Raw genomic sequence first — 25,166 nt, 5'->3', positions numbered from 1 at the left:
CTTTGCTCCACCCTATGCTCTTCCCTGTCCCCTAGAGTCCCACCTCAGAGGTCTGTGTAACTGCTTTGTTCAGCAGACATGCCACAGGAAGAGTGCCCTTGCTGGACCTCACCAGAGACTGAAAGCACATGACTGCCACCATTACGTGATGATGAAAACTAAGCGTTATCTCTGGTCTTCTTGCTTGCTCTGTCTTCTGGCTGTACAGCTGAGCCATTGTTGTGTCCATAGAGCCTAGAGCGCTAGCTACAGCCTTGCTGGAAAAGTGCTATCCAGAGCAGGTCTTCCCAACCCCATGGGGGGCTGTTTCCCCATGGACAGTAGCCATCAGCGTCCTGTGGCTGTGGCCAGGCTTACTGTGCCATAGACCTCCCTCCCCACCCCCCCCGCGCCCATCCCAGCCAAGTACACAGTGCCATTCCCACTGTCTCATTCTTCCACTGTCTCCTTCAGTCCCTTTGCCCTTGCAATCTCTTTCCTTTGTTGTCTCTATATCATCAGTCTAATACTGGGACCCAGGTGTTTGCTCTTTGCTAACTCTCTTGCACACACTCCATTTCAGAAACAAGTCACAGTGGGCCGAGAAGCAGCATCAGCCCCTACGAATGGCCGGGGAAAGAGGCATGGGAGCCATGAAAGGACAAGTGAAAGGAGGGAGCCATCCGGCAGGGACAGAAAGGAGAGAGGCAGAAGTACTTCAGCAAAGGTAAATCATCTCTGTGATCAGAATGGTCCAGTGTCTCAGGCTCCGCAGCTGAGCTATGAAGAAGGAGCTGAGAGGGGCTGTTCTGAAGGTCTAGGTGGGAGATCAGGGGCAGTGAAAGAGCATAAGAGTACCTGCTGAGTGTTGATTCTCCACTTGGGAGTCACGACCACCTTCCCGTTCTTTATGGCTAGATGGCAGCCATAGGGTGGGAAGTCAAAACTAGACAAATTCAGACTGGAAATAAGGCGTACACATTTAATGCGAGAGTCATTCGCCATTGGGACAGTTTATCCAGAGCTGTGGTGGATTCTCCATCACTGACCATTTTTAACTCAAGACTGGCTGTTCCTGGAGAGAGCTTTCAGAGAGAGGACTGTGGGGTGTTCTCTGGCCTGTGTTCTCCAGGGGGTCAGATTAGATGAGCACAATGGTCCCTGCAGGCTCTGGAGTCTAGGAATCTTTTGTAACTCATAGGCCCCTAATGCTGAAAGCACCTGGGCATTGTAACAGAACTGCCACCAAAATCCCCATGGTACATAAAGACAACATGCCAGCAAATGCATCTTCAGCTCCCGCCCAATTGCATGCCCTGAGTGTTCAACCCATACCCCCAAACCATACATGGACAGGAGAGCCAGGCAGCGGTCCTGGGCTGGAGGGAGGAGGGGACCAATGCTTCAGCTGCTTCAGGCAGAGCTTAGATTGTAAACTGTTGGGGATAGACATCCTTTGTTATTGTTCTGTATAGCACCTAGCACAGTGGGGCCCTGAGTCTGGACTGGGGCCCCCACGTGCTATTCAGTTAATCATAGATTATTAGGATTGGAAGGGACCTCCAGAGATCATCTAGTCCAACGCAGTACGGACAGTTAATAACCTCTGTGCCTAGAGGGAAGCTGCGGTATGGAACCAGCTAACAGCTGTGATCCACCTCAGGGAAACATACGTAGGCAGGCCGTGTTTGGCACAGCACTGAACACACAGGGTTTGATCCTGACTGTGGTCTCTGGGAGCTAGTGTAACCAAATGCCTGCAAGAGGGGGATTGATGGGCCTGGGGGTTTTGACATGAGTGCAGCCAGAAACCGCTTGCCTCCACTCCTGTCCTTACCATGCTGTAGTGCACCTTTGCAGGAGAGCTGCTCCCTGAACAGGGAATACTCTGAAGGCAGATTACGCAGCTCTGTTGCAGAGGAGCACAGTGGGTGACTCAGCATCTTCCCTCACTTCGAGTTCAGTACAGGAGGTTGCATAGTCCTCTGGGACTGGAGGTGTCTGAATGGGTAATCCTACTCTTGTCTTGTCCCTCAGATCCCAGCCTGCCTGTAGCAGGGACATGCAGCCTCCCTGGCAGCTGCTGTCAGTATTGCAATGGACTGGTCCAGCAGAAAGTGCTCAACAAAGTGTTTGGGAGGGAGGGGGTTCATGGAGTGCTGCTGCTGCACCAGACTCCAAGGACATTACCTCTAGGACACACACAGCCTCTGCTGAGCCCAGAGAAGGTGTGTCTGCAACATTAAACCCTTCCATTCTTCCACTGTCTATCAGGGATGCTCGCTAAGCAAGTTCCCAGCCGCTCTTTGGGCATTCTCACTTTGATTTCCAGGAACACTGCAGGTTTAACTCCCGATCTTGGATGTTTCAGAATGAATTTGTAGAGGAGAAGCCCCCTGTGGAAGACGTCTTTAAAAAACCATTGCCTCCCTCAGCAAAGAAGGAAGAGAGCTCAGCCCCGGTAAGACGCTCCGTAGCATGTGTTGCCATTTGGCTTGTTAGTGGAGAAAAATTAAACTAGACAGAATCTTGACCTGATCCTCTGTTTGCTTTCCTAGCACAAACCCCATTGCTGCAGGGCATGAAGTGCAGAGAAATGCAGCTGAGGGTCCCTCCATTTGCACTTAGACCTCAAAGCCTTAGCCCCTGCCCCCAATGCTGTTTGTTTAACTTTATGCACACTTCTGATGGAGTGGGATTGGAGGCCACTGTGTCTGCACTTGGCATCTCCTGATCTCCCCCTTGTTTTACACCCTGGCTTTGGGGTACTCCTGCTTCTGGTTCTCATCAAGCAGAGAAGGAAATGTTCAAAGAACTGCTGAGGGATTTTTTGTTTGTTTTTTAACTCAGAACTTGTTTTGCACAAGATTTGTGGACCAGAGAGGTCTATAGCCAACACGCAGGAATCTCACCCTTTTTAAGGTCTTGGGAAGTCCAAGGAGAGTGACACTGCAACTGGCATACAGGAAAGAGCCATCCTGCTGCACACCCCATCCCCAGTCCCTCCTGACTTGGAGAGGCAATCCCCTGTGCTTAAATACATGGCTGGGTGGCTAATGGCCAGGCACCCCATTTGACTACTTAGCTGCTGGCTTCTTTCCATGTGGTGCCCATGCTGCTGAAATGCCACCCACTTCTCCGTCAGGCAGAGACTGAGGCGGGGGATATTACATGAGGGCCTGGCAGGGGAGAACAGACTTGGGGTTGCAAAGTGGCATTATCCTCTGCTGCTCTGTCTGCAGCCCAAGGTGGTGAACCCTCTGATAGGGCTCCTAGGCGAGTACGGAGGAGACAGCGACAACGAGGAGGAGGAGGAAGAGGAAGTGCAGTTGCAGCGGCCACAGCCTCCCCATCCACCAGCGCAGCGGAAGGAGCAGCCAAGAAAGGCTGACCGTGACGAGGACAAGCTAACTGACTGGAATAAGCTGGCCTGTTTACTGTGCAGGAGGCAGTTCCCCAATAAGGAAGTTCTGATCAAGCATCAGCAACTCTCCAACTTGCACAAGGTAATGGAGGCCCTATGGGGGCGCCAGCTGGTCCCACTCTTCAGGGCTGCAAATGATTTAGCCTGTGATTTATGAGGGAAGGGGAAGGAGTTGTGTGGACGGAACTGATCGGATCCTGGCTCAGTAGCCTGCGAAGCCTCTCTGTTCAGAGCCTTTTTGTGTGGATAACATGTATCGATGCTCTCTAACTAGCTAAAGTGTGGTATTACGGGCTGCAGAACCCAGCAGGAATAAACAACCTCCCCAAGCCAGGGACTGTACTGGGAAGGGGGAGGTTAAATAGGACATTCTCCCCTACAGGTTCCTGGGAAGAGCTGTGTGCCTTTACACCTGGGACGTAGTGTGGAGATGAGCTATAGAAAGTCATCAGTGCTGTAGTGTGGTTATTGGTTAACCTGCCTTAGCAAGAAGGGGCACTAAAGGGATAAGGTTGAGCATGCCTGTCCTGGGATATGCTACCTGGTAGTTCTCTGATGGGGTGGATGAAGGGAGCCAGCTGTTGGGTGATCTGGATTCCTGGCTGGGTACTTCTGAGAGTGCTGCATACAAACTAGCACTTACCACCTGAATCTGTAGACACTATTTTCTACACGCAATGACACATTTCAGAGTGTGGGGCGGGCCATGGAGGGGGATGCAGGCAGAGTTGCAGAGACAGAAGTGAGGACAGTACCTGCCTGTGTTCTGCACAGATTCAGCCAACTCACTTCAGTGAATACTAAATTCACACACTCTCCAGAACACAAAAGGCTATGAAGCAGTGATGGTAATTCCGTGCTCTACAGCTTGGCTGGGAAAAGAAAGGAAAGACTTCTGGCTGTCCAAGGGCAGGCGCCAGTGCATGGGTATTAAATGAGTTGCGAAAGCAGCAATGCTGGGCGGTGTCGGAGATTATGGCCTAATGCATGCAGGTCAGGCAGGAGGTCAAAGGTTAAGTTTGGGCACAAAACATCAAATCATCTAGACTTAATCCATGATTCCAGCTGTTTGCTTTCTCCACTGACAGACACTTCTGCTTTCCTCCTTCCAGCAAAATCTGGAGATCCACAGGAAGATCAAACGATCCGAGCAAGAGCTGGCATATCTGGAGAGGAGAGAGCAAGAGGTGTGTGTGTGGGGGGAGCGGGAGGCTTTAGCTCAGCATGGGACATCTGACACCCTACCAAAGCAGGATCCTGCACTAGCCCACAGCCAATGCCCAGGGTTCGCTTTCCTCCACCATACTCATGTTGTGAACACCCAGAGTTCAGCCTGCGAACCACATGCAGTCTGAGGAGTCTTATGCTGTGGCCCTTGGTGCAAAGGTCCGACCTTAGAGATGAGTATGTGAGCCAGATGACAGCCTGAGTCTGCTCTTCCTCTCAAATGGCGCTGGGCATGGTCTTGGTGTGGTGCTGTCCTTGCAAAAGGAGGGGGTTCCAACTGGAGCTGGTGTTATGCTTGTGTGGGATGTTCAAGGTACCCTTGTATGCAAAATTAGCGCAGCTGTCAAGTGGCTTAAATAAAGGCATGTAAATATCAGATATCTTCCTGGTTAGTGAAAAGTAGCACCACATTTAGTGGAAAAACTGTTTACCTGCAGATCAACATGTTTTAGCAGCAAAGAGTCCTGGGGCACCTTATAGACTAATAGACATATTGGAGCATGAGCTTTCGTGGGTGAATACCCACTTCGTCAGAGGCATGTCAACATATTTTAGTGGTTTCCGACCAATGAGAATCAGCCTCTCTTTAGGGCAATAACTGAAGTACAGCTGCAAAACATAATTAAAATCGACGGGTTACACCAAGGCCTGAAATCAGTGATTTCAATTGCTTTGATTTTCATCAGCCCACCTGGATGTAAGTGGTTTTTGTTTCACCAGCACTCTGTGCCTTGCAGGGCTCCTTGTGGGCCGCCCCTGTTCTCATGTGAGCTGGAGCATTCCACTCTGTGAAGCAGGGGCCGGCACCCACCCTGCAGAGCATGGGGAACAGCAGGAGTTTGGTGTCTGCAATGCTGGAGGGGTTGCTGATGTCCATAGTCCTCCTTCCCCACCCAGCGTCAGCCACAACATAAGCACTGGTCTGATCCCAAGTAGGCTGGATGCTGGACTTGCTGGGAGCAATGTTGTGACACGGTGAGGGAGGCTCCGTGGAATGGTGCCAAACACAAGGCTATAAAAGCCTCCTATTTATCCAGCAGTCAGTCAGTAGGCCAAGAAAGCGGCTCTTCAGCTGTTGGCATAGAGTATCAGACAGTTCCAGTTGCTCCCTGGGAATCGCAGAGGGACAGTCCCATCTATTTGCTTTGTTGGGCCACATGCAGTGCTGCTCTAATCCACTGGTGAGTGTCTCCCAGGTCTCCCTTTGTGCCTGCTCCCCAGAGTCCAGGTTTCTTGTCTAATATACAAATCTTCCCTGGGGTTGATCCCAGCTACCTGAGAGCCTTTCTCCCTCCCCGACAGAGGGATGTTTGTGAGCGTGGGAAACTGAATTTCCACAGGACCGGACCAAGACTGTGGAACTCATTGCCACAAAAGCGGTGCTGGGGCCTGGCTGCCCTCAAAACAAAGGGCAATGACTTACTGAGGAAAAGCTGGTTCTGCAGTCTCTGTCGCTCCCCAAACATACCACCCTGCTCACTAACCAGGCTCCTCCCCGCAGGCTGGAAGAGAAGGAGGTAGAGGAGATGACTCTTTGTGTCTTTACAAATACTTGGAGGCAGTTGGGTCTTACAGTGATGGAGAGCACGTCAGTTACCTAGACTGCTGCTCCCCATGTTGCTGCAGGCAGGGCAGTGACTCAGTCATAGCTTCTCTATTAATGTTAACACTCTTCTGCCCACTGGAAAGGGGAAGATTAAAGACAAGGGAAATGACCGGAGAGAGAGATTCCAGCGCCTGGACTCACCAGAGAGAAAACGACTGAAGGAGGCCTGGGACTCTGAGAGGTAACAGCTGCTCTTCCGCCTTCTTCAGGGCATCCAGGACTCCTCAGAGCTGCTGATGCTGTCAGCGGCTGGGTGCGCCAGACTGGCACGTTGTGTGTAGCTGGATGAGATGAGGCCAGCAGGGCGGATGGAGGAGGGGGTGAAGGGTTGGACAGCTGGCCGCATTCTCTGTGTAAAGCAACATGGAGTTTTAGCCTTTCATTAATTCTCTGACCTTTCAGTGGCTTTGGTGCCAAATGTACAGTGGGGCAGTGAAATGAGCAACATGTCCTGGCAGAGGAGGAGGGGATTTAAAGCTGGGACCAGATCTTTGCTGGCGAAGGGAGGAGCCTGGCTACCCTGTTCCTAGGAAGTTGAGAGCCAGGTATCTGGAGCCAGGTATCACAGCGCCATGGTTTGTCTGCAGGTGCCAAGGCGGTGCCTAGGCGGAATAAAAGCCTTGGGTTTGCTAGGCTGACTTAAAAGTGACCTGCAAAGAGGAGAAATGGATTTGTGCTCCTTGTTTCTTTTTGATATATGAAGGTTTGGAAGGAGGCTTTTCCCTGTGTGTTTTGTGGATCAGAAAGTCAGGTCTTTGTTTTCTCCATTTTTCCTGGAAGAGATTAGATGACTGGAGAACTTACTGTGTGTGTGATAGCATAAATACCTAAAAAATGGAACCTGACTGAAAGGGGAAGTGTTCGTTGTTCAGACTGTTGAAAGCTGTTTGGTTTTTGCTAACGATCAGTGAGAACAGTTGAAAGAAAAGCTCCCCTTATTAATAATTGGACACCTTTACCCCTTCATCTCAAATCTGAGAGTGTGATCCCAGTTCCTCCCAACTCAGTGTTCAAAAGGAAAACTCCAGCAAGACAGGAGGGACTTCCCATTCCTGGTATTTCCAAAGTTTATATATAAAACTCAAATGCTGTACATACACGTGTGTGTACGTAAAACTTTTCAGGCCTCCTTTAGGTATCTTAGAGAATATATTGTTAAGGATACGCACCCATTTCCCCTCCCACTCCCCTGCAAGTCACCTTGAAGCTGGACTTCAGGAGCTACACAAGGTGCCTGAATTATGCATGCATAATGCACCATAGTGAACCCAAAATAAGCCTCAAACAGCATGTTTCATGCACGCAATATGGGTGCATCTTTGCAAAAAGCCCTTGATGTTATCCAAGGTGCAATCAATTCTGTGTTGAAAATCCCTGGTACCATGTTGCAAAATGGAATAAAGCTATCTGTATGGATACTTATAGTTGTTTTCTTTTTGCAGTGACCATCACCCTGCGAGTAAAGCAAGAATCGATAGTAATAACAAAGGAAGCCGCATGTTGCAGGCTATGAGCTGGAAGGAAGGCTCAGGAGTGGGACGCCAGCAGCAGGGCATGATGTCGCCAGTAGAGGTGAAATGCCTTCCTTTCCCTTCAAAATCAGATAGTACAATCCTGAATTTGGTAGCATTTCACATGCCCATCTGAAAGAAATGTGGGAGGTAGGAGATCCGCCTGGTGAGATCAGAACTGTGCACAGCTTCTGGAACAGGGAAATAACCCCTATTCACAGATTTGTACAGTTCAAAGCCAGATGAGACCATTACATCCTTTGATCTGACCTCCTGTATAGCACAGGCCCTGAAATTTCACACCAGTTCACCTGCATTGAAACCAATCACATGTGCCAGTGCTGCTTGACAAGTACAGTGGAGAGAGTTTGCCATAATGAACAATGTAGTCATTGCATTTTACCCCTTGCTGTTCAGTCTCAAATTGCATTTGTTTGAAATAATGTGGAGATTTCTTTTAAATGTTTTGCCTTATGAGACTAGCACATGACTAGCTGGCTGCTATATGTGTAGTGTTGGTTACATATGTCACATGGTATTGTTTCTGTACCCTGAATGGAGGATGTTTTTAACTCCACAACATCGCACACATTGTGAATTTCGCATGTTCCAATCCAGTGTATAATTCAAAGCAGATCATCTGAGGCTCGGAATGTAACGTGTGTGCTTGAACGCTCATTGTCCCAGGCAGCAAACACACCATTCCCTCTCCGGTTCAAACATAGTCAGAAAATGTCCCCAGGTGCTCACTCTGCCCTGGCTGGGAGACCCCTGCAGCTGATGGGATGGGCACTGTAGAAAAGCCAGCTCAGATTAGCCCTGGGAGGCTGACCTGCAAACAAGATTCCTCCGCTCATGACAATCCTGTCAAGCTCTCAAGGAGAAGCCACAAAAGTGGAAGGTCCTCTCCTCCCATTTCGTGTTATTACAGGGCCTTGTGTTTCATTCAGCCTCTGGAGACTTGAATCCCTGGGTTGAATTGATCAAACCCTCAGCATCCAAATAAGTAGCATTTAAAAATAAACACAACTCCCACGCTCTGTGTTGCTCTAGTTGGGTCACTCTAGGCAGGCAGTATTGCATAATACAATCACTGGCTCTATGACATTGATCATTCACAAGGTTAGAATTCAGAGCAAGGTAGGAGAGCCTGTGGGAATCCCATGTGATGGGAGAACAACTGAGAGTTGTGATGTTCAGACAGGTTAATGAAAAAGATTGTTCCTTGTGGGATCTGAGATTCAGCCTCTTTTCCTTTGTTCAGTGTCCTCCTCAAATCATATTGGTTCTGATTTCCTCTATTACTGGCTGTATTACATGCTGCCACCGGCTCTTGTTCGCTCCCACTCCTCCTGGTGCCCTGAGCATCGCTGTTTCCTGGATTGGTCCCTCCTCATTGACTGCCCATGCTTTGGAGTCTGTCTTCCTAGATTGTTTGCTGTCTCGCTTTCTTTGTCCACGGCAGCATCAGCAACTCCTCCCAAATCTGTATCCTCTCGGCATGTTAGTGCACCATGTAACCCCTTTTCCAGGTCATTAGCACAACTGTCAAATAAAGCCAAAGCAATCTCCCTGGCAACCTGTGCTGATGAGGAGAACACAAAGAATTGCTAAAACAAGCTGTCTATATTGTTTTCAGGCAGAAGGTCAGAAGAAGGGAGCTGGCTTAGTAACCCAAGGGAAGCCCAACAAAAGGCAGTCCAATGAAACGTACCGGGACGCTGTCAGGAGAGTTATGTTTGCCCGCTATAAGGAACTTGAGTGAATGAAGTGGAATTCCACAAAACCCATCTCTCTCTCTCTCTCTCTCTCTCTCTCTGTGTCACAGTCTCTCTCTCCATTTTCAAATTGTTACTGGTTTTGCTGCTAGAATTTTTTTTAAATAAAATGGAAAATTTGTCAGTGCTGTTTCCTTATCTCCTCCCTCAAAGTCTCTGCTTTAAAAACAAACCTCACTTTGGAACCTTCCCAAGACTTCTTCAGCTGATTTCTCCTCATCTCTCCTGGGGCTCATGCTGCCCTTTGGGTGACTGGGGAAGGACTAGAGTGGCAGAGATGGGCTTCCTCGGTCTCAGTGATGCTTCCAGAATGTTGCACACATGATTTTTCGCCAGCTCTGCAGATGCAGAGTCGCTGTCCAGCAGCAAGTTTCCTTTCCTCTTAGAAACACAGGACTTGCCAGAATGGAGCAGAGCCAAGATCCATCAAGTCCAGCATCCTGCCTCTGTGGGCCAGCACCAGACACTTGAGGAAGGTGTCAGAAACGCCACAGCTGGTATGAGTCTCGTCTGAACCCCTGTCCGAGATTAGCTCAAGCTCTGAAGCATGAGGTTATCTCCCTTCCAGGAATCATTGATTAGCAGTAACTGTTCTAACGGATAGTCTTGTTAGCCATATATTATTACTACTTATTTGTGTCATAGCACCTAGGAGCCAGCTCTGGGCCAGGACCCCACTGTGCCAGAGCACTGTACAAACACAGACCATACGATAGTCCCTGCCCCGAATTACTGACAGCTTACATGTCCAACACCCCTGAGTCTTATAAGCTCCTGGTCTCAGGCATGTCCAATGGCTGTGAGCTGTCCATTCCTGTCCTGGTGTCAGGCTGGGAAGGGCTGCTCAGCCTTCCACTGCCAGCCCTACCCACATCACAACTTCGGGAGTGTGTAACCAGCCCCAGGAGTTGAAGGGCTCTGACATTTTGTGACCACACACACACCACTAATACAGGGCTAATAACTGTGGTTATACTTGTGTTGCTCCTGCCAGTGGCCTAGTCTGCCATGAGGTTGCCCTCCTCTGACTGGTCTAGCACGCTGTTATTCTTCAAGTGATTGCCCACGTCCATTCAACTTGGGTGTGTGCTCGCCACATGCACCACTGCCAGAAGTTTTTGTCTCAGCAGTATCCGTAGGGGACTGGCTCTGGCCCCCCTTGGAGTGGTGCGCGTATGCCACGCTGCCGGCCCCCGCCACCCTCAGCTCTTTCTTGCCGCCAGTGACGGTGCATGGAACTGATGCTGCTTCAGCTAGAGCTGTTGCTTTTTGTTCGTTCAAACTCTTGTGCCTCTTGCAAATATTACTGTATATAGTGTGACGGGTTGAATCACAGAAACCCCTTTGGGACTGCCACCTGATGTGCTAGGAGTACCTATGAGCCCGTTTTCCCTGCCAGCTTGGGACCTCAGTACCTTGCCTTGTTCGAGCCAGACACACTTGTCTGCTGCAAACACAGATCCAAGTCTAAACCACGTTCCTCATAAGCTGCAGGCTTACCTGAAAACAGCTTAAGAAGTTCTCCAGTCTCCAGCACTCAGATGCCCAATACCCAATGGGTTCCAAACCCCAAATAAATCCATTTTACTCTGTATAAAGCTTATACAGGGTAAATTCATAAATTGTTCACCCTCTATAACACTGATAGAGTTTGCCCCCCCCAGATAGTAATACTTACTCTGGGTTAATTAATAAGTAAAAAGTGATTTTGTTAAATACAAAAAGTAGGATTTAAGTGTTTCCAAGTAATAACAGACAGAACAAAGTGAATTACCAAACAAAATAAAATAAAACACGCAAGTCTAAGCATAATACAGTAAAAAAAAAAAAAAAAATTAATACAGGTAAATCTCACCCTCAGAGATGTTCCAATAAGCTGCTTTTACAGACTAGCCTCCTTCTAGTCTGGGTCCAGCAATCACTCACACCCCTGCAGTTATTGTCCTTTGTCCCAGTTTCTTTCAGGTATCCTTTGGGGTGGAGAGGATATCTCTTGAGCCAGCTGAAGACCAAATGGAGGGGTTTTCCCAGGGGCATATATAGTCTCCCTCTTGTGGGTGGAAACCCCTCTTCTCTCCTATGCAGAATCCAAGATGGAGTTTTGGGCAAGTCACATGTCCATGCATGACTCAGCACTTTACAGGCTGATGCCACATTCCCGGGAAAGCTCAGATGTGGACTGGCATCTTTCAAAGTTCATTGTCAGCTTAAGTGTTTCTTGGTTGGACACTTACTGAGAATAGTCTTTTCTCAAGAAGCTGACCAAATGCTTCACTGAGGCTACTTAAAATCAAACAAGTACACAGCCAATATTCATAACTTCAAATGCAAAAGTGATACATTCATACAAATAAGATGAATCTATTCAGTAGATCATAACTTTTGCAGAGATATGTTACATGTCATATCTAGCATAAAACATATTCCAGTTATGTCATATTTACACTCATAAGCAAATTTCTAGAAAGCATTATGGGGTGCAACGTCACATATAGTTTCCCCTTAGTTTAGTTCAACCTATTTGTTAAGTTAGAGACCAAGCTCTAGTCTACACTACGAGTTTAGGTCAAATTTCGCAGTGTTGAATCGATTTAACCCTGCACCCGTCCACACGATGAAGCCATTCTTGTTGACTTAAAGGGCTCTTAAAATCGATTTCTGTACTCCTCCCCGATGAGGGGATTAGTGCTGAAATCAACATAGCTGGGTCAAATTTGTGGTAGTGGATGCAATTTGATGGTATTGGCTTCCAGGAGCTATCCCAGTGTGTTCCATTTTGATCGCTCTGGACAGCACTTTGAACTCAAATGCACTAGCCAGGTACACAGGAAAAGCCCTGGGAACTTTTGAATTTCATTTCCAAGCAACAGAAGGCTGGCATTCAATAAGTTTTGAAGTGCAGTGTGGCCTTGTCCTTCCCTCCTCCTCCTCTCCTCCACCATCCTACCCGGTGCTTCCCTCCTCCCCAACTCCTCCTGGGCTACCTTGGCAGTTATCCCCCTGTTTGTGTGTTGAATTAATAAAGAATGCATGATTTTGAAACAACAATTATTTTATTGTCTCTGCAAGCGGTGATTGAAGTGGGGGAAGTAGAGTGAACCAAGGGGGCGGGAAACAATCAGAACTCTCACACCCTAGCCTGGCCAGTCATTAAAGTGGTTTTCAAAGCTCCTCTGATGTGCAGCACGCCCTGTTGTGCTCTTCTAACTGCCTTGGTGTCTGGCTGCATGTAATCAGCAGCCAGGCAATTTGCCTCAACCCTCCATCCCCCTTACTCTCACAGATATTCTGGAGCACACAGCAAGCAGTAATAACAATAGAATATTGGTTTTGCTGAGGTCTAACCGAGTCAGTAAACTGCACCAGCGCACTTTTAAACATCTAAATGCACATTCTACCACCATTCTGCACTTGCTTAGCCTATAGTGAACTGCTCCTTACTAGTGTCCAGGGCGCCTGTGTATGGCTTTGTGAGCCATGGCATTAGGGAGTAGGCTGGTTCCCCAAGGATGACTATAAGCATTTCAACATCCCCAACAGTTATTTTCTGGTCTGGGAAGTAAGTCTCTTCCTGCAGCTGTTCAAACAGACCAGAGTACCTTTCCTGGCCATCCCACATTGATGTCGGTGAAACATCCCATGTGATCCACCAGTGCATGCAGCACCATTGAAAAGTACCCCTTGCGGTTTACGTACTGGCTGCTAAGGTGGTCCAGTGCCAAGATGGGGATATGTATTCCATCTATCGCCGCACCACAGTTAGGGAACCCCATTGCAGCAAAGCCATCCACTATGACCTGCACATTTCCCAGAGTCACTACTCTTAATAGCAGCAGCTCAGTGAATACGTTGGCTACTTGGATCACAGCAGCCCCCACAGTAGATTTGCCCATTCCAAATTGATTCCCAACTGACTGGTAGCTGTCTGGTGTGGCAAGTTTCCAGAGGGCTATCGCCACTTGCTTGTGAACTGTGAGGGCTGCTCTCATCTTGGTATTCTTGCACTTCAGGGCAGGGGAAAGCAAGTCTCAAAGTTCCATGGAAGTGCCCTTACGCATGTGAAAGCCCAGCCCATACCTGCAACACTATGCGATCCCACCAGTCTGTGCTTGTTTCCTGGGCCCAGAATCGGCATTCCATGGCATGAGCCTGCCCCATTGCCACCAGGATATCCAAATTGCCAGGGCCTGTACTTTGAGAGAAGTCTGTGTCCATGTCCTCATCGCTCTTGTCACTGCACTGCCGTCGCCTCCTTGCCTGCTTTTGCAGGTTCTGGTGCTGCATACTCTGCAGGATAATGCGCGAGGTGTTTATAATGCTCATAACTGCTGCGGTGATCTGAGTTGGCTCAGTGCTTGCCGTGGTATGGCAGGAGAGCAGAGTTGTAGCGGAAGCGGTGTCTGACAACGGGTGCCACGAGAATAGATATTTATAGAGAATGATAACAGGACCTGCGAGGTGGATTCATGAGAACAGGAGAGCAGAGTCGCAGTGGAAACAGGAGCCCATGACAGCCAACATGGAGAAATTTGCTATCGATCGAGACGAGCAGGAGAGCAGAGTGGCAGTGGAAGCGATGGTTGGAAGACTAGTTTTTCCGATCTATTGCACCATCTGCGGGCAGGGCAGAGCAGAGCAGAGTGGCAGCAGAAGCAGTGGTTGGAAGACCAGTTTTTCCAATCTATTGCACCGTCCGCCGCCAGAGCAGGAGAGCAGAGTTGCAGCGGAAGCAGTCGTTCGATGACGATGGTTAGCAGTCCTACTGCACTGTCTGCTGAAAGCAATATGGTGCCCACATGGAAGAAAAGGCACGAAACGATTGTCTGTAGTTGCTTTCATGGAGAGAGGGACGACTGATGACATGTACCCAAAACCACCCGTGACAATGTTTTTGCCCCATCAGGCATTGGGAGCTCAACCCAGAATTCCAATGGGTGGCGGGAACTGTGGGATAGCTATTCACAGTGCAATACTCCGAAAGTCGACGCTAGCCTTGGTACTGTGGGGACACACTGTCAACTTTATGCACTTAGTGGGAACACACACAATCGACTATATAAAATTCCTTCATAAAAATCTACTTCTATAAATTCAACCTAATTTCGTAGTGTAGACATACCCTTAGTAGGTCCCTAAAGGGACTTCACCTTGGGATGGCTTTGAACCCTGCGATTGCTGTAAAAGGCGCATGCTTATTAGCGATCCACATAATAGTTGTTTACAGTGCTTGGGTGAAGGTCACATTAGTGATAAGTGCAAAATCTGCAAGTCCTTCAAGCCCAGGATGAAGGAGCGTGACATTCACTTAAAGGCACTCCTGATGAAGTCTGCCATTACCCTGATGCTGGAGAAGTGCTCTGATTTGGCGCCAAGCACCATGACCTCAATGCGCAACGCCTCGCCGGTACCGTCTACAAGCTGGCACCAGTCTCCTTCCCTGGCTCCAGTCAAGAAGCCCAGGAAGACGGGATGGGGAAGGTGTCCAGCTTCCTGCAAGGGAAAGGATAAGTCTGGGGTGGACCAAGGCCCTGTCTTGGGCGCTTCTTCACTCACTTGGGGATCCCGGGCCCCAGCTCAGGTCAAGCGGTGTATCCCAGCCCACTTCTCGTCGGCTACCCCGGATAGCGGCGAAGGTCCTCGTCAGCTCCAGTGCTGTCGCGGATCCGCCAAGCGCTGCTGGTCACTGAGGCCCTGATCCAGATCCTTGTTGAGGTCAGCTAGATCCAACTCCAGGAGGGGCGACTGGTACCAATCGGGACAGAGCCACCAATCAGCCCTGTCTTGGTCGCAGGGGAGTGACCACTCGGGCTCTGGCTCAGGTTCAGAGTAAGGTTCCCTAGTGGTGAAACAGGCTCCAGCACCTACGGTACAGACTACGTTGGCGACACTGCAGCTGGGCCTGTGGCCTCAGACTCTGTGGCTGGCAGTGGTACCCATGGGGGTTCACTCAGCCCTCTCAGGCCACACATGCTTGATATCTGGAGCTTCGGAGAGACTGGCTACCAACCTCTCCTGCCCCCCTCCAGCCCAAGAGGCCTTGGCTGCAGGCACCTCACAGGCACAGAAGGAAGTGGGTGAGCAAGCTGCGGGACCACCTATGGTTGCAGAGACCTCTTTGGTACTAGCTTCCTCCTTCTCATTGCCAGACGAGGCCATAGTAGGCCCCCTCTGTCGGTGCCCCAGGATGATGCTAAGTCGCATCAGGAGCTGCTAAAGAGGGTTGCTGCCAACCTGGGCCTGCAGGCGGAGGAGTTAGAGGACATAGGTTAGGGGTGTGTTACAGGAGTGGGTGGGTGAGATTCTGTGGCCTGCATTGTGCAGGAGCTCAGACTAGATGACCATAATGGTCCCTTCTGACCTTAAGTCTGTGAATCTAAAACCCGCAGACTCACTCTTTCTTTAATATTCTCTGCCCTGTGGCCTCGGCCAGGGTAGATTTGTCCCTACCTGAGGGGGTCGCTAAAATTACAAATGCCCTCTGGCACACACCCTCCTCCTTGCCTCATCTCCAAGAGGGCAGAGCACAAGTACTCCCTGCCATCCAACGGCCACGAATACCTTTATACCCACCCTGCTCCCAATTCCCTAGTGGTAGAGGTGGTCAATCACATGCAGAGACAGGGTCAACTGGGAACTACCCCTAAGAATAAAGACTCAAGGAGACCGGACTTGTTTGGACGTAAAGTGGGTGGCCAACCATCAGGCCTTACTAGGCTGCTATGATTTTAATATGTAGCAGGCCATGATCAAGTTTGAGAGTGCCGTTCCTAAGGTTTCCAGGAAGGAGTTCCATGCTATCCTGGATGAGGGCTCAAGTGCAGCCACAGACGCTCTCAAGGCGGCATCAGATGCTTCGGATACTGCCACCCATACCATAGCATCAGCCGTTTCTTTGCGCAGGGCTTTGTGGCTGCTCCTCTCTGGTCTTTCCTTGGAGACTCAGCAATCAATGCAAGACCTCCCTTTTGATGGGCACACCCTGTTTGCAGATCAGATGGACATTAAGCTGCATGGCCTGAAAGATTACCATATGACCCTAAAAACACTGGGCCTGCATATCCCCAGCCCTGCCCACAAGCAGCCTCAGAGCCAGGGGAGCCACTTTCACCAGAAGCCTCCCCACAAAAGATTCAGGGGCTACAAGAAGCGCCCTGGCCACAAACCCCTGTTTACATCCCAGGTGGGCTCAATCTGGAATAAGCAGACAGGTAAGCGCCTGTTTTGAGGGTACTCCGAGGGCAACCTACTGGACTGTTTCCTGGATCGTTCCTCCCTTCTGTTTGCCAACTGTCTGTCTTCCTTCCTCCCTGCGTGGGCGTCTAGAACATCGGACCGACGGGTCCTCAGTACGGTGGCAGAGTTACACCCTTCAGTTACTTTCTACCCACCCTTCTCACACACCCTCCCCCCCTTCTCACACACCCTCCCCGTCCTTCAGGGACACCTCTCATGAAAATCTTCTTGTATGGGAGGCAGAGGGTTTACTGCAGCTGGGTGCGGTGGAGGTAGTTCCTGTGGGACAGAAACAAGGGGTTCTATTCCTGATACTTATTAATCACCAAAGGCTGTCTGCGGCCCATACTAGACCTGTGAGGCTTGAACTGCTACTTAGTGAAACTGAAGTTCTGCATGATCTCCCTGGCCTCCATCATCCCCGCCCTCAATCTGAAAGATGTGTACTTCCACATCGCCATCTTTGAGGGTTGACTGTAGGTCCCAACCACTATCAGTTCGTGGTCCTCCTGTTTGGCCTAGCAACAGCACCATCGGTATGCATGTCAGTGGTGGCGGCTTACCTCAGATGTTGGGGTCAGGGCCGTCCTTAGGCATAGGCAACATAGGCAGCTGCGTAGGGCACCTGAAAATTTGGGGCACCACTGGGTCTTGGTGTCCACCCTCTTGTTTTCCTACCCCTGTTCTGACCCTTCCTGCAGGCTCCCACAGATGGCTGCTCTAGCCTGGTGAGTCTTCCTTGGGAGGGAATCTAGTAGTTAAAAGGGAAAAAACCTCCAGCCTGCCAGACCTATTAGCACAACATTGAAACTGTTAAAGAGACATTCAAGGGGTAATAAAGCCATTTAACAAGCATTTGCCAACCCCAAGGTATATACTGACAGGTTTCAGAGTGGTAGTCCTGTTAGTCTGTATCAGCAAAAACAAGGACGAGTCCTTGTGTCACCTCAAAGACTAACAAATTATTTGGGCATAAGCTTTTGTGGACTAGAACCCATTTCATCAGATGTCCACGAAAGCTTATGCCCAAATAAATTTTTATACTGTCAGTTTCTGACTTTACTGACAAAAACAGTTGTGTATTAATGTAATATTTACACAGAACATGTCAGTCTACAGGACCTTAGTTTAAAATTTGCTTTAAAAATATTTCATTAGTGAGCTGGTGAAGATTATAAAATCACATTTCTAAAAAATGCTTGCATAGAGTTTTAGATGCACAATCATCTTTAGCCTTAAATGTGTGGATCTTCACACACAGTTTTTTAAATAAATCCTTCAAAAGACCTCCCTTATCTAAAATACACATTTTAATTACTATAGTTAAAAAAAAAAAAAGTGCTTCCAAGTCTTCCTGTCCTTTCTGTCCATCCCTTCACCACCTCTCCCCCCACTCCCCACTGAAGAGAGCCCTTAAAGGGACAACAGTCCTTCCCTTCCAGATAGCTGGACAAAGAGTTCCCTTTCTTTACTTCTGACTATCCGACAAACTAGTTTTAAAAGAACCCTCCAGCAAAATCAGTACCTTAGTAAGACAAAATCCTTGTTATACCTAAAATCTTTGGAAACATATTTTTTTAAAGTTGGTGAAATTTCATAACCATGTCTCTTGTTATGGAGATCACACAAAGTAAATTACTGTTCCCTTTTTCTAAAAGCAATGAACATTGTTATGAACACACTAAACCTCTCTGATTAATTTAAAAGAATGTCTTTGTTTCAGTGAGTTAAATATGTAGTAATCTGGAATGCTGGCTTAAGATTTGAGTACATTTAAAATATAAATTCAACTTAGAAATACTGATGAAGAAAATGTAAAACAGAGAAGAGCTGCATCATGTATTCCATTATATGTAATGTTGTATTCAGCAGGACAGCTGACTCACCCTTACTATGAAGTTTTTGCAAATAAATCTCTGACAAACTTCAGGGCATATAAAAAAACCTGTGACTGACATTTTTTATTCTCAAATTTTAGTGCTTTTAATTAGGTACTTTCTTCATGTCCATTCTGCATGAGGGAGAGTGCATGGAAGTCTCTGCGGGGAACTGTGACTCTCCGCCACCATGAGGCAGGCTGGGCATCTCATTATCCTTTGCTGTCAAGTCCCTCCTCCCCTTCCCCCACCAGGCTGTGAGCTTGGGCTGCCATCCGGCATAGGGGCACCAGTTTAATAATACTGCGTAGGGCCTCATAAATCCTAAGGACGGTCCTGGTTGGGGTATCCAGATCTACTCGTATCTCGATGACTGGTTCATCAAGGACAACTCCAGGTCCAAAGGGGATGTCGTGGTGCTGCCAGCCACGTGCCGTCGCCTCGGCCTGTTGGTGAATGACACAAAAATCCACTTTAGTTCCAGTACAGAGGATAGAGTTCATCGGAGCGGTGCTCAGCTTGGCCTGCGCAAGGGCGTTCCTGCAGCTGGAGAGATTCAGGGCACTGACAGACCACATTGCAGATGTGTCTGCGTTTCCCCTGACCATGGCCAGGATTTCCCTATGCATGCTAGGTCACATGGCAGCGTGTGCATATGTGGCACATCATGTCAGGCTCCGGACGTGAGCCCTGCAGAAATGGCCTACTCTCAGTCCAGAGACCACATGGAGAAGGTCATCACCATCCCCATGACTGTACTTACCTCCCTGTGATGGTGGATTGACCCCAGGAAAGTCCTGGAAGGAGTTCCCTTTGTCAGCATTCTTCACTCAGTCGAGTTGGTTTCGGATGCCTTGGTTGGGGGGTGCACCTCGCCACCCTCCAGGCCCAAGGCATGTGGTCCCAAGAGGAGTCAATGTGACAGATAAATGTCAAAGAGCTCAGGGCGGTGCGCAGAGCATGTGTGGTCTCCCTACCTCACCTGTCGAGCAGAGTGGTCAGAGTTCTCACGGACAACACAGTCTCGATGTTCTACATCAACAGGCAAGGCTGAGTGCAATCCTCAGCCCTTTGCCAAGAGGCATTCTGTCTTTCGGATGTCTGCATTGACACGGAATCCATCTAGAAGCATGTCACCTTCCAGGGGCCCAGGAACATGCTAGCAGATCACCTAAGCAGGGACTTCTCCACCTGGAGGTAGCCAGCAAGATCTTCAACCAGGCAAAACAGAAGGTGCCACAGGTTTTGCTCCAGATGAGGTCTGGGCAAGGGCTCCCTCTTGAATGCCTTCCTCCTGCCATTGGCAGGAAGCCTGATGTACGCATTCCCTCCAATTCTGCTCATCAGTAAAGGCCTAGCGAAAATCAAGAGGGACAAGGTGCAGGTTATCACAATTGTCCAGGCGTGGCCTCGCCAGCACTGGTTCAGGACACTATCAAGCTTGTCAGTGATCCCTCCCTGGCCCCTGCCGAACCGCCCAGACCTGCTGTCACAGGATCACGGCCTACTCTTGCACCCCAACCTTGTGTCCCTCCACCTCATGGCGTGGATATTGCATGGATGAACGGGCCTGTTCAGATGGGGCCCAGAAGGTCCTCCTCGAGAGTAGAAAGCCCTCAACTAGGCAGACCTACCTGGCAAAGTGGATGAGGTTCTCCCGCTGGGAGGCCGAAGGGGCATCTCCCCTTTGCATTCTTTAGTGCGGTCAGTCTTGGACTACCTGCTTCATTTAAGGAACCAGGGCCTGGTGCACGCCTATATCAGGGTGCATGTGACGTTCATTTCAGCCTTTTATCCGCCAATCCAGGGGCAAACTGTGTTCTCCTATGACATGACAGGTTCCTTAGAGGCCTTGAGAGACCTTTCCTCAAGTCCAGTCCCCTGCCTCTCAGTGGGATCTCAGCTTGATTGTCCAGGCTCACGGGTCCGCCCTTTGAGCCTTTGACCTCATGCTCCCTGTCTCACCTATCATGGAAGGGAACTTTCCTGGTGGTGGTGATGTTGACGAGGCGAGTCTCCAAGCTGCAAGCCTTGACCTCAGAACGACCATACATAGTCTTCTATAAGGACAAGGTCCAGCTCCAGCCCCACCCAGCTTTTCTTCCGAACATGGTGTCCACTTTCCACATGAGCCAGGACATCTTCCTTCTGGTCTTCTGCCTTAAGCCCCATGAGACTAGTGAAGAGAAGCGCCTTCATGCTTTGAACATAAGAAGGGCTCTGGCTTTCTATCTAGATTGGACAAAACCTTTCTGTAAATCGACTCAGCTTTTCATCTCAGCTGATAGGATAGAGGGCCTCCCAGTGTCCACGCAAAGGATTTCTAACTGGATCACCTCCTGCATTCGGACCTGCTACGAGTTAGTGGTAGTCCCTACACCGCTGATCGTCAGAGCCCACTCGACCAGAGCACAGGCATCTTTGGTGGCCTTCCTGGCACACTTCCTGATCCAGGACATCTGTGGAGCCGCAACATGGTCCTCGGTGCACATGTTCACGGCCCACTATGCCATCACGCAGCAGGCCAGGGATGATGCTGCGTTCAGCAGAGCTGTATTGCAATCTACATGTCCGTGAACTCCTTACTCGCCTCCAGGGTACTGCTGGGAGTCACCTAAGTTCAATGAACATGAGCAATCACTTGAAGAAAAAACAGTTCAAGTGCTTGCTCATATAGATTCCAATTAGGTGTGTGCATGCCGTGTGCATGTTTGTCAGAAGATTTTTACCCTAGTAACACTCGGGTTGGCTGAGGCGCCCCCTGGAGTGGCACTGTTATGGTGCCAGATATATGCCCCTGCCGACTCAGCACCCCCTCAGTTCCTTCTTACCACCTGTGACGGTCGTTGGAACTGTGGAGCGCAGCATAGTTGATCTCCACCTCCCTAGCTTTACTCGTTGTTCTGTAGATAGTATTTAGTGTAGTTGTTAATAGTTTTAAGTTATAGTTTAGTTAATAGTAAGTTGTATATATTGTAGATAGTATTTGGAGGGAGCGGGATTCATCCCCTTCCCTCCTTCCTGGTACCAGGGCCCATGCCCAGGTCCCTGGGTTTCAAACCTTGCTCAGCCTGTCTCAAGCCAATGCCAATGGGAGGACCCCCAACGACTCCTGCTTGTAGTGCCTGGGGGAATCCCATCAACCAGACAAGTGTCGCATCTGTAAGGCTTTCAAGCCTCGAACAAAGAAGGAGCAGGACTTTCGTTTAAAACAGCTCCTAATAGAAGTGGCACTTAGCCCGGCACCATCGGTACCGCGTGCAGAACAGACGCCGTCGGTCCGAAGCGCTCCTCTGGCACCGGACGTCTCCGGCACCGATACATTTGTGACATCGTTTGCTGTCTCCGTGGCTTAAGCAGCAGCACAAACCATCTGCTGCTCCGGTACAGTTGCAGACACCGCCTGTGCCCCCATTGGAGCAACAGCCCAGACTGGACCATCCCACTAAGACTCCAACTCTGGCACCGCTGACTTCAGCCCTGTCGATTCTGGCACCACAAGGGCCGTTGAGTCCGGTGCACACAAGCTCCCTGATGTGCACCGTGGTTGAGCTCAGCCTGCCATCCGCTCCGAAGACCTCCACCGCTCGCGACCTGATCGCGCTGACGGAGCCCGGACCTCCTCAGCCCCGGCACCACCGGTGCAGGCTATCCAGTCTATAGGCAAACCTGCCTTGACACGACCTTCCTCACTGAGTGTGACAGCTAGGCACCGATCTCGGTCCCGGTCCAGGTCGGGTCCCAATCCCCCTGACGGTCCTGGACCTGGCACCACTTGCAGTCCCGGCACCGATCTCTATCTCGGCGCCAGTCGTACTCGTGGCACCGCTCCGCTTCACACAGGTCTCCCTCCCAGTACGATCGGTACTGTTCCAGGTCCCGGCACCAGTCGCCTTGCAGCCGATCCCGACACCGTAGATCCTCGTCGAGATCTAGATCGGCCTCCCAGCACCATTATGATCGTCGGTCCCGATTGCGGTACTGCTGAAGATCCCATCACTGGTCTCCAGCTCCAAGGCGCGAACTGACAGAGCGAGATGGTGCAACATCACATGGGCGTTCGGCCCCTCCTTGGCCTTCACGACCAAATTCGTCGTCGTCCCAGACAGGGGGTGGCTACCACACCCAGGGCCATGATACTGAGGGTGCTAGCCAAGGGCAATATGAAGGTCAAGACCCTGATCAGGGACCACCACAATGGTCCTTCTGGATGCCTTGGGCATACCACCAAGCCCAAGGTGCCCCCTCAGGCGCCTCTCAGTCAGCTCATTCGGACCATTGGATGCCTAAGGCCACTGTAAGCTGCTCTCCCCCAGTAGACTCGGATGCAACTGTTATTCCGCCAGACCAAGCCCATGCCACCACCTTAGTAGACCTCGGACACCAGGACCCTCCACAACCAGAAATTCCCTAGGATACACTGATCTCCGAGGTTTCCTCTTCCTCCTCGCCTGAGGCATGTCCTCTTCTGGGCCACCGCCTATAGATCTTCGGGCTCACCAGGATCTCGTGCGCAGGGTGGCACAAAACATGAATCTGCAGGTGGAGGAGGTAGCAGTAGTGGAAGATCCGGTGGTGGACATTTTATCAGCAGATGCACCCACACATCGTGCTGCCTTTCATTAGGACCATCCAAGCTAATGCCGATACGATCTGGCAGTCCCCAGCATCTATTCCTCCCATGGCCAGAGGGGTGGAGAGGAAATATATGTTGCCCTCCAAGGGCTATGAATATCTCTATGTTCATCCTCACCCTTGCTCCCTTGTGGCGCAGTCGGTGAACGAGAGGGAGCAACATGGCCAGCAAGCGCCCGCTTCTAAGTCCAAGGACGCTAGGTGCGTGGATTTATTCGGGCGCAAGATTTATTTGGCTGGCGGTCTACAGCTCAGGGTGGCTAACCAGCAAGCTCTCCTGAGCCATTATAACTATAACACCTGGAGCTTGATGGGGAAGTTCAAGGAGTTGGTTCCCCAGGAGTCCAGGGAGGAGTTTGCGGCCTTGCTAGAAGAGGGCAAGAAAGTGGCGAGGACATCTCTGCAGGCGTCTTTAGATGTGGTGGACTTGGCGGCTAGAACTCTAGCCTTGGGCATGGCCATGTGCTGCATCTCATGGCTACAAGTGTCCGGCCTTTCACCGGAGCTGCAACAGACCATCCAAGACTTTCCCTTTGATGGCCAAGGGCTGTTCTCTGACAAAACTGACCCCAGGCTTCAGAGCCTGAAGGACTACCAGGCCATCATGAGCTCACTGGGCATTCATACCCCAGTGACTCAGCGCAGACCCTTCTGGCCCCAGCCTCAGCACACCTATCCTAACCCTCGGCCATGGCAAGACTTCACCAGAAGGCGTGGCCGTGGTAATCGTAGGAGACAATTTGGTTCTCAAGCAGGTCAGAATCAGGGCCCCCCTAAGCCATCAGCGGGGTCCAAACAAAACTTTTGAAGGTGAGCTCAAGGACAGAGCACCAGTCTCCTTGCCGGATCCTTTCCCGACTTTCTGCAACCATCTCTCCTATTTCCTCCCTGCATGGTCCCGCATAACCTCAGATCGTTGGGTCCTACACACGGTGGGAACTGGATACCATCTTCAGTTTGTTTCATCCCTCCCCCTCTCCATCCCTCTTTAGGGACCCCTTTCACAAGCAACTCCTCTTACGGGAGGTACAGGAGCTCCTGGCCATCGGAGCGATAGAAGAGGTCCCAAAGGACTTGAGGGGCAGGGGTTTTTACTCCCGTTACTTCCTAATCCCCAAATCAAAGGGGGGTCTACTGTCCATCCTGGACCTGTGCGGGCTCAACAAAGTCATGGTAAAGTTGAAGTTCCGCATGGTATCTCTGGGAACCATTATACCTTCCCTGGATCCTGGAGACTGGTATGCTGCCTTCGATATGAAGGATGTGTACTTCCACATAGTGATTTACCCGCCGCAGAGATGATTCCTTCGCTTTGTGGTCAGCCTGCAGCATTTCCAATTTACTGTCCTTCGCTTTGGCCTGTCCACAGCGCCAAGAGTCTTCACAAAATGTATGGCTGTCGTAGCAGCCTCGCTCCACCGACGTCGGATACAAGTCTTTCCATACCTCAACAACTGGCTCATTCGAGGTTCCTCCGAAACTCAGGTGTGGTCTCATGTTCATTTCATCATGGGCTTGTTCAAGCAACTTGGCCTGCTGCTCAACACCAAAAAGTCCACTCTGGAACCTACACAGAGAATAGACTTCATTGGGGCGATCCTAGACTTGAATCTCGTCAGGGCGTGCTTACCGCAAGCCCGCTTCCAGGCCATGATGGCCATTATTCAGGGCCTCCAAAGCTTCCTGACCTCAACAGCAAGCACGTGCCTCGCTCTTCTGGGCCACATGGCCTCGTGCACTTTCGTGACCAGACATGCCAGACTACACCTCCATCCACTTCAGACCTGGCTCTCATCAGTATATCGTCCGAGCTGAGACAGCTTGGACACAATTCTCACTGTGCCAGTGGAGATCTTAGCCTCTCTGGGTTGGTGGTTGAACCCCACCTTGGTTTGC

General features: G+C 50.1%; 1 protein-coding gene across 5 annotated transcripts in view; it reads left to right on the top strand.

Annotated features, from left to right (window-relative positions):
* The window catches only part of RBM6 (RNA binding motif protein 6), a 139,126-nt gene extending 129,477 nt beyond the window's left edge, over window positions 1-9,649 (top strand). For all 5 annotated transcript variants that reach the window (XM_050958637.1, XM_050958640.1, XM_050958636.1 and 2 more), the window contains 7 exons: window positions 563-706; window positions 2,351-2,440; window positions 3,222-3,485; window positions 4,516-4,590; window positions 6,320-6,417; window positions 7,679-7,808; window positions 9,387-9,649. In XM_050958637.1, coding sequence (XP_050814594.1) covers window positions 563-706; window positions 2,351-2,440; window positions 3,222-3,485; window positions 4,516-4,590; window positions 6,320-6,417; window positions 7,679-7,808; window positions 9,387-9,512 — 927 coding nt within the window. In that variant the 3' untranslated portion in view covers window positions 9,513-9,649. The remainder of the gene's footprint in view (window positions 1-562; window positions 707-2,350; window positions 2,441-3,221; window positions 3,486-4,515; window positions 4,591-6,319; window positions 6,418-7,678; window positions 7,809-9,386) is intronic.
* The last annotated feature ends 15,517 nt before the right edge of the window (window positions 9,650-25,166 follow it).

Source organism: Gopherus flavomarginatus, chromosome 6 (genome assembly GCF_025201925.1).
Source record: "Gopherus flavomarginatus isolate rGopFla2 chromosome 6, rGopFla2.mat.asm, whole genome shotgun sequence".
Lineage (NCBI taxonomy): Eukaryota > Metazoa > Chordata > Testudines > Testudinidae > Gopherus > Gopherus flavomarginatus.
Note: the sequence above shows the minus strand (reverse complement) of the source record. Positions and strands in the feature narration are given on the sequence as shown.